The sequence below is a fragment of the Loa loa genome (genome assembly GCF_000183805.2).
Source record: "Loa loa unplaced genomic scaffold supercont3.298, whole genome shotgun sequence".
Lineage (NCBI taxonomy): Eukaryota > Metazoa > Nematoda > Chromadorea > Rhabditida > Onchocercidae > Loa > Loa loa.
The window spans coordinates 49,936-65,425 of record NW_018108478.1 but is presented as its reverse complement, the minus strand read 5'-3'; the positions used below and the strand labels follow the sequence as shown (position 1 = coordinate 65,425).

Here is a 15,490-nt window from a genome sequence, read left to right as displayed (position 1 = left end):
AATCAGTAGGTGATCAAATAATTTTTCTCATCCACATTTTAATCAGTAGGTCGATCAAATAATTTTCTCATCCACATTTTAATCAGTAGGTGATCAAATAATTTTCTCATCCACATTTTAATCAGTAGGTGATCAAATAATTTTCTCATCCACATTTTAATCAGTAGGTGATCAAATAATTTTCTCATCCACATTTTAATCAGTAGGTGATCAAATTACTATTAATTTTGCAAAGTATTGCCAGATGAATGGTCAAATATTGATTTTAGGCCAAATGTTTTCTTTTCTTTTTAATTATAAAAATATAGACTCTATGATACGATTTAACAAATTTAGTCTCCTTCCCTCCTTTTCACTTTAGTCAAATGCCTCTATCAAGGATATAACAATGCTTAATTTTAATTTTGATAAAATTTCATCTTTCAACTTTTAACTTTCTCGAAAGGAGTAATTCTAACTGAAAAAAGTGCTAATTACATTTTTTTTTTAATTAATTGCACAATTATGTTAACGATGGCTTCGAAGTCTTACTTTCAGTAGATACTTGAGCACCGTCTTTTCACATTGTGATGCATAATCTTGTAGTTTATCCTCCAGCAATTCCATCAGTGGTTCAAGTACTGAATCTACTTCCTGAAAATTCTTTTATAATTTCCATACCCGTCTCTCAAATAATTCTATTGTCTAAAAGGAGTATGAAAATTTGTAAATTAAAGAGAAAAAATTTTATCACATAATTATAAATTTCAAATATGATAATGTTTTGTGTTAACATTTGTATTTCCATATAATGTTAACAACATATTTTGTTTGTTCTTATCAAAAAAAAAAATATAGTCTTAGTTAATGGAAAAAGATAAAAAATCAGAAAAATGAAATTCGTTTATTTTGGTTAAATTAATATAAAAATTAATAATATTTGAATTTATAATATTAAATTAATATGATAAAAAGAAAGAAAAAGAGATGCTTACCCCAATCAATTGACTTTTTGGCAGTTGTGGTCCTTTGATTTTACTCAAAATAACGCCTAATTTATTCATTTGTACATGAATATTTGGCACCAAACTTTCCACGAATTGTCCCGATAATTTATTCAAGACAGCATTGAGCTTCTTCTGTAAATTACTCAATACCGCATTTGCAGTTGGATCAAGATTTGGTCCACCCATATTCTCGTAGATTTTCTCTAATTGTACCCTGAAACATATATCTTGACTTTATTCTAAACGATTAGGATATCATATTAATCAAATTACTAGTACAACTGCAGTACAATATGTATGCTTGCATGTTCTCTTGCTCATGTCTGAATAATTTGCAAATATGAAATTTCAAGATATTGAAGTTTAAAAATAGAAAATGACAATTACTTTTACTTCTTCCAAATATTTCGAAAAATTGAAAAAGAATTATCGACTGCATTAAGTGCGTTATTCCATCAAGTCGAGTTATTTAATAGTTTTCAAATGCAGTTTGAATGCTGAGTTGAATTGTGTAGCAAAAGGTTGATGGTATATTTGGGGGGGAGGGGAAAAAAAGAAAACGATCTTTTCCTTTTGTTTTCTTTTTCTAAACTACAAGCAACAAATATTGGCATTTTATGGGAATTTTTTCCAAATTAAACTTTTACTGATTCATATTTCAAATGAATTAAAAAAAAATTTATTAAGAAAATCGAAATCTTTATTTACCTTTTTTTGTTGGAAAAGAATTTTTCCAAAAACTGAATTTTTTTTCTTTTTTTTTAAAAAAACAAACCGAAGTTGTTGAACGTTATTCATCAGTATGCATGCAAGTTTTTCATCGTTAACAAATTTGCTAAAATCTTTCTGTACCATATCCGCATATGCTAACAAAACTTTGTTTAGTGTTTTGGAAAATCGTTTCATCATATCCGCATACACTTCCGGATTTGGGCAATCCATCTGTAATATTCCGTGATTAATGAATGGAATGGAAATTTTGAGCGTTATAGGCAGTGGGTATACGTGAATGCAAACACAGACGTAAAACTTTTGATTTATTGCAGGATAGTATGGATGCATTTCTTTAAATGACTCCTGTTTAAGGTAATGATTCTTAATCATTTTTTGACCAATGACCCCTTTGGCTTTTTTATTTGTAGCAGGAACTACAGGGTTCAAAAATAATAAATTTTGTTAATTTGAAAATAAACTTCAATCAAAACATCCAACATAGGAACAGCTGCCGCCTATTTTCTACTTCTACTCATTGCTCCGCTGCTCTTGTGGATTCTGTTGTAGTTCTCGCGGATCAGCGATTGCGAACTACTACTTTATGGTATTTAAAGTGTTTAAGGCACAGTTAGTATAATTCAAGTCATTTTTATAAGGAAGCCCTTTCAAATGAACAAATTCTTTTCCTTTTGAGTATATTTTGAAATTTTAAATTGAAATAGCAATTAATTGCTTCTTTTTCTGAAAAATTTCGAAAATATCCTTTTTTTTCATTCATTCCCATATTCATTCGAGTACTTTACTAATTATTCATGCATGCGCTAATTGCACTTAGTTCAACATCTGCAATTCAGCTTATCAGGATATTCATTCTTTGAATCGGAAGAAAAAAAATTCAATTTTAATCGGTTTAAAATTGCTAAAACTTAGAATTCTCGATTTTGAAACTTTTAATTTTTAACTCGTTCTTCCCTTTTCTTTTTTTTAAAAGACACACACTTTAATTTAAATAACTTTATTAAAAGAATATTATTTGAGCAAATTTTACCTGTTTCAACAATTTAAGTGCTTCATTAAGCTGTGTAAATACATCAATAACAGAATTAGAAAATTTCGTATGTTCTGATGTTTGTGGGAAATTATCACTCTTATCACGATTGTACGCATTCCTCAGTATATCCATTGAATGTTCATCATTCTCATTTAACCAATCCATTACAAATGGTATGAACCAACTGAAAAAAAAAAATAAAATTAAAAATCACTGATAGTATTATCATGCATCAAAATGCTCATAATATTTTATGCATTGAAATTTGACATATTCAAAACATTTCACTTTCCATTTTATGTAATCAACATAATCAATCTTTACAGCAAACAAGAAAAAGAAGTTGTAATAAATTTAAATCTAACCAAAATTCATTTTCAATAATCAAAGTATCAAAAATAAGTAAATAAAATTTTTCAAGTAAAAGATTAAAATTAAAAAGTTAAAAAATTAAAGTTGACAAGTCTTTTCCACATCATTATTACCCTCCCGCAAAAGTTCATTTCAACTAGCCACTTTATTTTTCAAATGTAGGAAATAGTGTTGGTAAGCTGAAGAAGATGAAAGTTTCGACGGAAGCTTACGCAGGAAATTCCGGAATTGAAGCTTTATATTGCGCTAAATCGGCTATATATTTGAAGTAAAAGCCTTTCACTTTAAAATATAAATTCATATATTCTGGTGTGGAGCATTTCTTCGTTTGCGCATGTTCTGGAACAAAGTAATAAATAAGCAGTTTCACTATTCGCTTCAATTTCATTTATTTGATTTCCGATGACATTTACGTGATATTTCACGTAAAACCATACGTATATCTTACATAAGGGCATACTGAACTGCCATTATGGATTGAAATATGAGATGAAACTTGGTATATTCCAGACTATATATAATATTAAGCGAATGCTTTGCAGCATTCTTGATAGATTTTCTCCTTTGGCACATGCCAAAAATGAAATTTTAACAAGTTTTACATGAAAAATATACATAAGTAACAGATGTTTGACTGAAATATAATAAGTGATTGAATTAAATATTTAAAATCACTCAATAAAATGAATGCAAAAATTATTTCAATTTAAATTTTATTCATATCAGATATCATCGATGCGTAGTCCTTGAAGATTCATCATATGCAAAAATTTCTCTGTCACAGAAATTTTTAACTTTTCAGTACAACTCTGTGACAATAATAATTCTTCGAAAGATTTGAACTGAATTAATAAAAGTTAAGTTAATCACGACTATGTCACGATTATAATATGTTAATCACAAATATATTAATCACGATTATAATATGTGTTTCCTTTACACTGTATCATTGAGGTTAAATTTGACATCTGTTTGATTACAAAATTTAAATTTATTCATCTCGAAGGAAGTTAATTGGCTTATTCTTTGAGCATAGAAATATTCACTTTATTATTACTGCAAGGAAATTATCCATCGAAAATGTTCTACTCTCTTTTCCGTTGATTTAAATCTAACTAAAATAAATTTAACACCAATTCAGCTAACCTTCTAGAGCCATTTGCAAATCAGTTTTGTACAATTGCCATAATGTTGCTGCTGATAAATTTCCCACATTTAATTCCTGTGGGAACTGATTTAATACGGGCGTATAAATATTTTTATCATCTTCAATCACTCGCATCATATAATCAAGAAAATCAAACCAAAAATTTACACTATCTGCTGATGGACCGCCATCTTCACAGCAACTTTCGAACATTAATTGATATGTTGCCTAAAAATTAAATGGAATTCATTGTAAATTAATTTTTGAATTTCCTGATAATTTCAGTAAAAAAATAGATATATCTAAGTGACGTTAACAGAAAAAAAAAAAAACAATTGCTAAGACATTCGTTGTATTTGATCGTATTTCAAAAATTTCCTCAAATATATTATTGGAAATATTTGAATTCCATCAATTTGTTCTTTCAGTCAAATTATTTATTACCTAATTCATATAGCAATAAATTAAAAAGCATTTAGCTTACCATTTTTCTAGCAATAAAACAAAATGATGACTTATTATTGTAATAATATCTACAAATTAATAAAAAAAAATTCAATAAAGAAGATAGGAACGGTTAGTTACCTGCATGCAAGCTTTAGCGCATTCACTTACAACATTAGAAGCACGTGGTGGACTAGCCAATTCCAATACTTTCATACGAAAGAATGTTATCGATGTTAATAAATCTACTGTTGATTTCAGGTCTGCTAATTTTGCAGATGATGATGATGGAAAATACTTCTGCAAAGAATACCTATTATTAATTGTTAATTAACATATAAAAAAATTTATTAACAATTTATTAATGATTATGGATTATTGTATATGCTTAAGAAAAAATCGAATAACAAATATTGAAGTGAGTACCGTAACTGATCGCAAAATACACATATTCCTTTGCGTATATCAGTATATAATCTGTCAAAGTACTATATGTAATATCTCAGTACAAAATATATGGAAGGAACGTTTGAAATAACAAAAAACAAGGGAATGAGTTTAATTACCAGACTAGACTATAAATCCAAGAAGTTTGGATTATTGGTAAATAAATAGTAATTAATGCTAACAAATTGTTTGAATGTTTTAAAATACTTTCTTTAAGCGAGGAAAAACACTGAGAAATTAAATCAACAAGGAATTAAATTAATAAGAACTTTTTGCAGCAAGGAATTGAATTAAAACACTACGAAATCAAATCATTTGTCATTTCCAGCAACTTTTCAAAAATAACCAGCAATTTAACACAAAAAAAGGGAGGGAAAAAGTATCAAATTATATCTGCATAAGTTTTATAAAATAATAAATTTCAAAATCGTGAAATAAAATTTACTTAACGAGTTTGAATATCCTTTAAATCTTATGTGATCATTTAGTTAATAGATATATTATTATTTATGCTAGTTGACTAAAAAAAAATAAGTAAAATGGAATTAGATAGAAATGAAATGAAAAATGGTAAAACGAACAGAATGGAAAATTAATTCGATACAAATGCCGGGAAGACTGATGCATTTTTGGATGGAAAAGAAAAATAAGAAAAGTTATTTTTCTAAAATGAATTTTTTTCTCCTTTTTCAATTTTTATTCTTTTTTTCCGAAAAATTTCATTTTAGAACAATTTTCTTTTGCTTAACCCAAACAGTTTAATTTGAATTTTTCAATGTAATCGTTTTGTATAAAAATTAAAGGGAAAAAACAACCTTTGATTTAGATAAAATGATTATAACACATAACACTTCAAAACTTAACTTTCTTTTTTTTCGAGATTCTAATTAGCTAATTATATATATGAGTAGAAAGAAAAAAAAATGCCACGTGCAGGGTTGTATTGTAAATATGAGTTTGTAGCTAAATTTAATTATTTCGACAGGAAAAATGAGAAAATAACTGTCAAATATAATTTGGTTATATGTTTTTTTCTATAAAATAAATATTTAAACCACTGGTTAACAGTAATTTAAATACTGGAATTATTTGTAGCATAAATTAAAAATCATCTTACAATTATCTTACTGAAACTAAAATTATCTTACAAACAAATAAATCCTTACGAAACGCTCACTTATACTAAAGTGAAGCTACTTTAAGAAGTCAAATTAGTAGAAGGATATATGTGACATATGTTTGACGTATTAACGTATATGTGATATATCGATCAATTGTCATTCACTTATCGTTTCATCGTCATTTTGCAGCTTACGAAGTATTGCACAATCGGTCAATAGTGGATAATATGACAAAAAAGTAAAAAAAAAGTATATGATACAAATTGAGCGGTGGAAAATGCATGCAATCGGAAACAAAACATTTTTAAAAAAAAGGTTTTAAAAGATTTAAATAGGAAATGACAAATAAGAAATTTTGCCTATTTTCTTTTTTCTTCTTTCCCATAAATACATAAATAATCGAGAAAAAGGAATAGTGAAATTAATTTAATCTTAAAAAGAAATCCTTAAATTATTAAAGGATAGAAATTATCTGATAATGAAATAGTAGTCTATGTGCATATGGATGATAATAAGATAATTGTTATTGCACGACCTATGTTTACCTTATACTTAAAAATATCACTGATAGAATTATAATACTCCTAAGATATCGCGATAAATCAAGTCTGTAAGCTATTAAAAAGGTTGCAAAAATGATATGAAATGATTCCAAAATATTGCTTTGATCCAGAGAAAACAAATGAAAAAAAAAAAATTCCCTGTCGATTCTCAGTTAATTAAGGTCATTTAATCATTAGCATATTTTTGCAAGTAAAATATTTCCCTCGTCTACTCTGCTTTTTACTCCAAGAAATTCTTTATATTTCCGTATGTTGATATGGATAATTGAACTTCCTGCATTATCAATATGAAAATTTTCAGGATATTTGGATAGGTTTCAGATGGAACTACACATTTCTAAATTCCATTTAACCACAAATAAACTTAATGAATAAATAAGTGAATTCTTTGATAAATTTTATCGGAATATGTTAATTTTTTTTAAAATTTTTCCAAATAATAATTTTCTCAACATTTTAGAGAAAAAAAGGAGAAGTTTTGGTTAAATACTGCACATAATTATATAGCTTGAATGATTTGTTATCATTAAAAAAAGGACAAAACTCTTTGAATGGAATTTATAAAAGGAGTAAAATAATTGAAAATAAGTTATGTAAGAAAAAAAAAAATAAAATCTGACCGATATAGGGATTAAAAAAAGTAAGGGGAATTTAACCGATAAAGGAATGAAAAGGAAAAGTAATCGAGTTAATACATGGATAAAAAAAAGAATGCAATAATGCAATCTACTCGAAATGAAAAAAAAAAGTAATTTACCTGACATACGGCTGGGAAAAAAGGTAACCTATCCAAATACACGGATAAAAAGGACAATCTACCCGAAACACGGATAAAAAAAAAATAAAAAATGCAATCTACCCGGTACATGGATAAATCAATACGTAGAGAATTATGCAATTGATCCAGTAGTTTTACGAAACGATCGCGACCAAAATTGGAAGCATTAAAACGATCAGATGCGGAAACAGCTGATGTTGCAGTTGTATGAGCATAATATGCATTAATATTAGCTAAGAGTGTTGATAAAACAGCTGGTACACCGGAACACATATACCGTGTACAGAGACATGCAAAATGTGTCATTGCCTGAAAAATTATTTTTGAAGAAAATTAAATTTTCAATTTAGTAAAAGTAAAAATGTAATTGAAGAGGAAATTTTTTCGAACAAATATAAAAATTAGAAAAAAACATGAATAGTAACAAAGAAAATTTTTTTGTCCTTATCACTGTAAGTGTTATCACGTGTTATCACTTTTGTTATTATTTAATGGAACATTATTGATTATTTTATGGTGATAATAACATTATGGCAATAAGCATCACATTAGTTTACAACTATATTAGTAAGAATTATACATGTGTCACATCATTTTGCAAAATCAACACGTTTAAATTAGACTTTGATCACCTGGTCGCGTCAAATGATTCTGTTTAATTTGTTTTTTCTTTTTTCCTCTGCTACAACTTTTGACATTATCAGTGGGAAATTTTTATAAAATATAAGTTTTCGTTAATTTTTTTCAGACAAATATGTTCGAAAAGTGTAAAATTTATGCAATGAATGAATTAATTATATAAAACGAAAGTGAATGAAATTTCAATTTGAACAAAATAAAATTCGAATTTTTATAGCATAATATAATATAACTTTTATAGTATAATAAGAAAAAATAATTATTACATTGTATCTAAAAAAGATATTGTTTCATTACTAAAAGAGAGGGAGAGAGAGAGAGAGATGGGAGAGAAAAGTATTTTGTTTAAGGTTAGATTTACCTGATAAATACTTTCGATACCATAACGCATAGCAAATTCATCACAGATCTCCTGACCCGTATCATCAAAATATACCTTCCAGGAATCATCTTTCGTTTTCGGTAATCGTACTTCATCCTGTTCCGTGCAATGATGCTAAAAATAGATGAATGGATAGAAATTTTGGAAAGATTTATATATCGATCATTTAAGTGCAAACTATCATTTATCACTTACATATACTTATAAGCAATGATAACAGATAAACAGCAATTGTATCAATTAATAAAAAAAGTTAAAATAAATGAAGGAAAGCAAATAAGAAAAAGAAAAAAGATAAGTAAGGAAGGATGCAATAATAAGCATGCAATGCAATAATAATGATAATGAAAAGAGAAGTGAATAAAGATAATGGGGAAATGAAACAAGGAAGGTTCAATACTTACAATAACGTTAACAGGAAATAAGCAAGGAAACATTTAGCACTTATAATAATATTGATAGCAAAGTAAATAAGAAAAAAGAAAACATTATTAGTTGACGTTAATGGGGAAATAAGTAATGAAACACTAACACTTGCAATAAAATTGATAGGGAGGTAAACAAGGAAACATTAACATTTACAATAAGTCTTATAGGGGAATAAACAAGAAAACATTAAGACTTACTTGGAATAAGTGCTCATGCAAGCATGTATATTGGATATGATACGGTGCCAGCTTTTCTTCACCTTTAATTTCAACATTAATATGTAATCGTATAGCACCACTAACTGCTGATTTATCCGTTCGTTTTTCTATAAATAATACAAAATTTTTTATTTCGAAAAAAATTAATTAATTTGGTAAACTAATTTAATGATGAAATAAAATTTGTACTGAAAAAATTTGGCTTTAAATTTTGAAAATTTAACATTCCAACTTTTTAACACTGACAACAGGAAATAAAGTCATTTTTCTTGCATAATATTTAACTTAAAAAGTTAATAAACAAAAAAAAAGTCTTATAGGGGAATAAAAAAAAATTCAACTTTCCAACTTTGATATTAGTTTTAACTTTGAACAGTTTGATTATAAAAGAGAAATTGAAGTAAACGAGAGGATGGGAAATGTTGAAAACAAAGGCTTCAATAACTTAACAAATTTAATCCCGGAGAAAAAAATAGAAAAGTACTATTAAATCAGGAGAAAGGAATATGCAGAAAGCATGATAAATTGACGATTGGGATTTAATATAGTAAACTCGTTGAAGCATATATCACGTAGTACCAAATGTAACCGTGTATATCACGTATGCCAACGTGAAGGATAAAGATATGTTAGTTAAAATGTGTTAGAAATGATTAAGTTAATCTTATGAAAGCATACAGAAAGATATGAATGGATGTGGACAAACGATCATATCCAGTAAAAAATAAATTCCAATTTCGGATTTCAATTTAGAAAGGAAAAAACTAGAAATGCATACAACTTTTTTTTCTTAAAGCTAGAATGCGTACAATTTAATTTTTATTACATCCCTAAAATGAAAGAACAAAATTATTCAAATTTCAAAAAAAAATTGAAGAGACCAAAGTTACTGAAGAAAATGGTCCAATTAAGGCCGGAGAAATGAAATGAAAAAATCATTAAAATGATCTAATTGGGACCGTAAAAATTAAACGGAAGGTTATTAGAATGATTTAATTAAGACCGGAAAGATCATCATTAATACGATCTAGTTAAGGCAGGAAAAATTAAACGGAAAAGTCATTAAAATACTTCGTTAAATTCAATATGTTATGCGTGCATTATGAATGTTTTGATCTCTATAAATGATTGAAATTTCTTTTTAATTAGCAAAAAAAAAAAATTTCCGTCCATTTGTAAAGTTTGAAATTGTTCGAGTAAGTAAGCTTTATGAACAAAAGTTTCCAATTTTAAGAACGGCAGTCTGTCTAACAATATGTTTCTATACGAATACCGAAACAAAGGTCATCATAGTAGCCACTAATCAGATCGTTATGACAATATGTTTCTATTCAGACTACCGGAAGAACTCTCATATTAATTGTTAATTAGATCGTTAGTCAAGCTGTTCATGCATGGGACATACCTATTTTTTTCGCGATATTTTTAAATTTGCATAAGAATAAAAACGAGAAAAACAAACCTAAATTATACCAAACATCCATTTCACCACTTAATGTTCTCACTTCAATGATCGCTTGACCCAGGAAATCATCAGATTCTCTTGTCAACTTTTGCCTCAACTTACTCTTTAGATCATTGTCCTCATCCCAGACACGAATTTTAATTCGATCCGTTGAATTATGACATTCGCTATAATGTTCGTTAATAAATTATTGTTGGAGTTTTTTTGATGATTGGATTTAATTTTATAAGTTTTTGTAAACTTTTTAAACTAAAATTATTTCTGCAATTTATTAATATTATTTTATAGTTTGTGGAGTGGACCAAATAAATCGAAAATTTTTCCATCAAAAGTAAATTTTTCATTTCTTTTTATCAGAATAATGATTGTTAGGAAATCATTTGTTATAAATCTGATAAGATAATTCTATTCTATCACATACTTCTATTAAATCTATCTATCAATAATTGGTTTAACCCATCAATGATCTATAACGTTTGTCTTTAGTCAATTAAACTGTAATTTGTTCGAAAATTTTGGAGAAATAAATGTCACGATAATGTCACCTAATCATTCACTATCATCTCAATAATTCAATGAAGTGATTAAATCAAATTTTATGAATCATCGAATTTCACAAATCCATTTATTTCAATTATTGCTTAATTAAATATTTTAGAAGGAAATGTTGCAAACACACAAAAAAAATTTTTCATTCCATATTGGATTTAATTCCTGATGTATTGTACGTGTCCGTTTCTTCATTTTACCCACTTGAGCGGTAACGTATGGATCACTTTTACCCGTTTTATCCTTAGCTATTAGACCTTGAGCACATATTACTGCAAATTATACTTTAATTTATTTTTTATTTTTTAAAATAAATTATTGCAAATATATCAGAAGTGCCATGTAGATAAAAAAAGAAAATTTTAATGTTTCATTTATAATTTGATGATTTTCATTCCTAATTTCAATTTCACTTTTTTTTCTTTGGAAAACTAATTTGAACAATTAGATAGATAAAAACTATAACAATAATAAATTAATTAACTAAAACTATTGACTGCTATAAAGAAGAATTTAGTTGCGATACAATTTTTCCAAATATTACAAGTTACAATATTTAAATGACATATGTCTTATTTCATTTTCTCCTACTGTCAAGTTTTTCATCATTCAATCATTTGCAGGAATACTTTTTCCTATTTAGAATATCGTACACATTAATAAAAATCATTGAAATATCTAAAAAGAGAAAAATTATCAAAAGTACCATCTAAAATAAAAAAGAAAAAAGGCATTTGAAGAGTTAAAAGAAAAGATTAAATTTCATATTCCATTTCTAAAACACAATCATTATTTAATTACCAGTAAGAGCAATTTTGGCGCTCCATTTTGAGCTTCCTTCTAGAATACTTGTTTTCACTTGTTTCAGTGATTCTTGTTGTATATTCAAATCAACATTGAATATGATCCTGATAAAAAAGAACATGCATAATGTGAATTTTTTAGAAATATTAGAATATTTTAGAAATCCTTTTAAAGAAACTTTTTCAATAAAAAGTGGAAAGAAATTTCAGCACTACAATATGTAAGTAATAATTAAATTAATTCATAATTTGGTTATTAATTTAAACTTTATTTACAAACTACATTAGTCAAATTTTTATGACATTAATATCTGATGTTAAACTGATAACATTTTAAAATTTGCACATGGATTACAGTACTGGAATTTTTATAGCAATAAAATTTGATGTTAAACTAATAATATTAATTTAATTTATTAATCTAAGCTTTATTTACAAATTACAGTAATATAATACGCTCACTTGGCTTATTCATTAGCTAATTAATAGATAGTAGCTATTTGTTTTTTAGTATTTAAATGGAAACTTTTATCGCAGCCGTAGCTGCTTAATAAGCAAATTATAAAGAACAAAACACAATATTCAATCAAAAACAAACCTAACGGTATCAAAGATTTCAGGCTTATCCCTTTCTTGTATTTTCATCCTTTCACGGATTACTGCCATCAGATTCTGTGTTCGATTACCTTCACCATGTTTTGAGCTTTTTTCTGCTGCTCCTAAAATGAAGCCAAAGATTTATTTATTTATTTTCACCCTTAAAATTGGCAATTTATTTAATTTGAGTGTAAAAAAGCCTGAAATTCCAGCAATAATTGTTGAAATGTAATGAGGCAACAAAAAAATAAAATGCTTAGACAAAAATGTTTCATTAGAATTCGCTTTTACATTTTCCAAATTTTTTATTTACTGCACACATTAAATTCTTATTAAATATTTATTTTAACATTAACTTCTACAAGAAATTAAAAATCCAAAAATAAATACTTTGCAAACAATCGGCACTTATTAGATCGCGACATTTATCGTGCACTTTAACGCCACATTCTGCACATTTTAAACCTTAAAAAAGTTAATTCATAAATTAAGCAATTATAATCAATTTCTATTTTTGCTGCAAATAGACATTTGTGATTAAAATAAGATAAGCCTATTTGCCGTACAAATATCAACTAAACATAAAAAAATTCGTGATTGAAAGTATTGCCAAATTTTGATCCACATTAATGATGAGTTCAAATAAAGCCTAAAAATTAGCTGAACAATCCAGCTTTATATGGAAGTCAAAAATTACTATCCATTACAGTAACCCAGGAATGATTAAAGGGACTAATTGCTCCATAAAATAAGACAACAGCACTTATGATATATGAGAAACCAATATTCGAATCTTATTTGTTTAACAAAAGTTTTGCTATCGTAGGCATTAGGCTAACCTTGTCGAGCTATGCCCCATAGTAAACCTTCACATTCATGACACCATGTTGGAGTTTGAAAATTTGTCAACTGAAAATTATGAGGTGTCGTACAGCTGATCGGATAAATTAATGCTTGTAATGTTTTCTTGTAAACGTGCATTTTCTGAAAAAATCATAATCTTTTGAAAGATTACCACGATAATTATGATACAACGATTAGATAGATAATGCCAACAATAATTAATAATAATAACGATAATGATAATAACAATAGTGATAGTAATAGTAATGGATGTCTTATTAAAACAAATATTATTAAAAATAAAATGCCAATTAAATTATGTCAAAACTTAAATATTATCTGCAAAATTATGATTAAACAATGCATTACCAATTCTTCATCACCAAATGTTGTTTTAGCAGCATTTGCTAGACCAGCTTGAGCTCGTTTCGTTGCCATTGTCTGCAACAAAAAAAATTATTACGAATTAAACTGCAAGAAATAATAAGTGAATAGTGATAATATTAATGATAACAATGATATTACTTCAAGCTTGAAACACTCATCATTCAGCTAGTGATATGAAGTTAGTAATATGTCTAATTGGTTTAGTTCACTAAACAATACCGGAGGATAGCTTAATTTTTACAACAAAGTTACTTGAAGCAAATAAGCAAAAACAGCATTTCAATTATTTCAAAAAGCCAAAATGGATGGAAATTTTCTTTCTTATTATTTTTTCGTTCGATTTTCAAATTTTTACCATAAAATTGAATTAAAAATTTTGGCTGACGAAAATTATTGTAATTTATCATGAAATGAAAAAGGAAAAGAGGAATGAAATCATTTATCATAGCATACTTTTATCATTCTTCGATTATATCGATCAGAAAGCTTATCAATTAAATACTTTTAAAATTGTTTTTGAAAAAAAATCCGTAATTTAAGTTGGTGAGAAAAGTTTTTTGACAATATTTTTTCGTTTAAACTTTTAAGAAAAGTCTTTTATTTTCTAGACATTTACGAGATTGATCGTTTTTCAGTGAACGATTCACTTTTTAAGATCCAAAAAGTTTCCAGAAAACTAAGATTGTGACACTAAAAGCAAATGACAAATTGAACTGATGAAGAGATGAGGTGCAGAAAAAATTTTAAAATTTAAAAATCTCGAAAACTGTTCGAATAACCTTTCCCAGTAAAGAAACAAAGTTTTCTGTTATTTCTGAAAATCAGAATTCCGGAATAATGACACCAATCAGTAATCGTTCACTGAATACAACTAAAAGAAATATTCCGGGATGACGCGATTTTTTGGAGGCTTTTTGAATTTTCAATGCATATTTTGGTGGCTTTTTAGGAGGATAAACTTAGAATTCGATTACCACAAATACTTAACCTTATTCTGGAATGATACATGCACATGCGGAAAATTCAGCAACAATTGCAGTAACTAATGCGAGCAAATTGTTTAGTATTTAATTGTAAGTAATATTATAAGTAATATCTGTTATTGTACAATATATAGTAAGATTATCTCTATCATGCATTCAATCAATCAAGAGGGATTGCAAAAGATTGTTCTAATGAGTCGTGCAAATTACGAACAATTTAAATACCATTCTAACATTTCATAGCGAAACTTCATTTTCTAATTGCATTCTCTATGATAAAATTAAACCAATGTTTTTTAGCATGTCATAGTGGTATACTTAGCATGTCAATGTGACATACTCTCAATGATAGCATAAAGCCATGCTGACCATTTTATCATTTATATGTAATAATAACAAACGATATAAATTGGTTTGTAGGCATTGCTTACCTTCAAAACCTGCAAAAGAAGCAAACTTTTTATGCTAATTATCCGTGCATCATATATAGACACTTTTTTTTCAATAGGTATATACATATATATATATATATATATATATATATATATATATATATATATATATATACTAAA

The 15,490-nt window shown here is 27.0% G+C and overlaps 1 protein-coding gene across 2 annotated transcripts in view; it reads right to left on the bottom strand.

The window, feature by feature from the left end:
- The window catches only part of LOAG_18413, a gene marked incomplete at its 5' end in the record, with an annotated part of 35,264 nt that overhangs the window by 4,090 nt on the left and 15,684 nt on the right, over positions 1 to 15,490 (bottom strand). For both annotated transcript variants that reach the window (XM_020451071.1, XM_020451072.1), the window contains 17 exons: positions 532 to 633; positions 975 to 1,200; positions 1,762 to 1,928; positions 2,749 to 2,935; positions 3,336 to 3,462; positions 4,270 to 4,498; positions 4,856 to 5,014; positions 7,705 to 7,932; positions 8,624 to 8,758; positions 9,271 to 9,398; positions 10,754 to 10,923; positions 11,436 to 11,577; positions 12,107 to 12,213; positions 12,707 to 12,827; positions 13,096 to 13,170; positions 13,545 to 13,689; positions 13,918 to 13,989. In XM_020451071.1, coding sequence (XP_020305179.1) covers positions 532 to 633; positions 975 to 1,200; positions 1,762 to 1,928; positions 2,749 to 2,935; positions 3,336 to 3,462; positions 4,270 to 4,498; positions 4,856 to 5,014; positions 7,705 to 7,932; positions 8,624 to 8,758; positions 9,271 to 9,398; positions 10,754 to 10,923; positions 11,436 to 11,577; positions 12,107 to 12,213; positions 12,707 to 12,827; positions 13,096 to 13,170; positions 13,545 to 13,689; positions 13,918 to 13,989 — 2,520 coding nt within the window. The remainder of the gene's footprint in view (positions 1 to 531; positions 634 to 974; positions 1,201 to 1,761; positions 1,929 to 2,748; positions 2,936 to 3,335; positions 3,463 to 4,269; positions 4,499 to 4,855; positions 5,015 to 7,704; positions 7,933 to 8,623; positions 8,759 to 9,270; positions 9,399 to 10,753; positions 10,924 to 11,435; positions 11,578 to 12,106; positions 12,214 to 12,706; positions 12,828 to 13,095; positions 13,171 to 13,544; positions 13,690 to 13,917; positions 13,990 to 15,490) is intronic.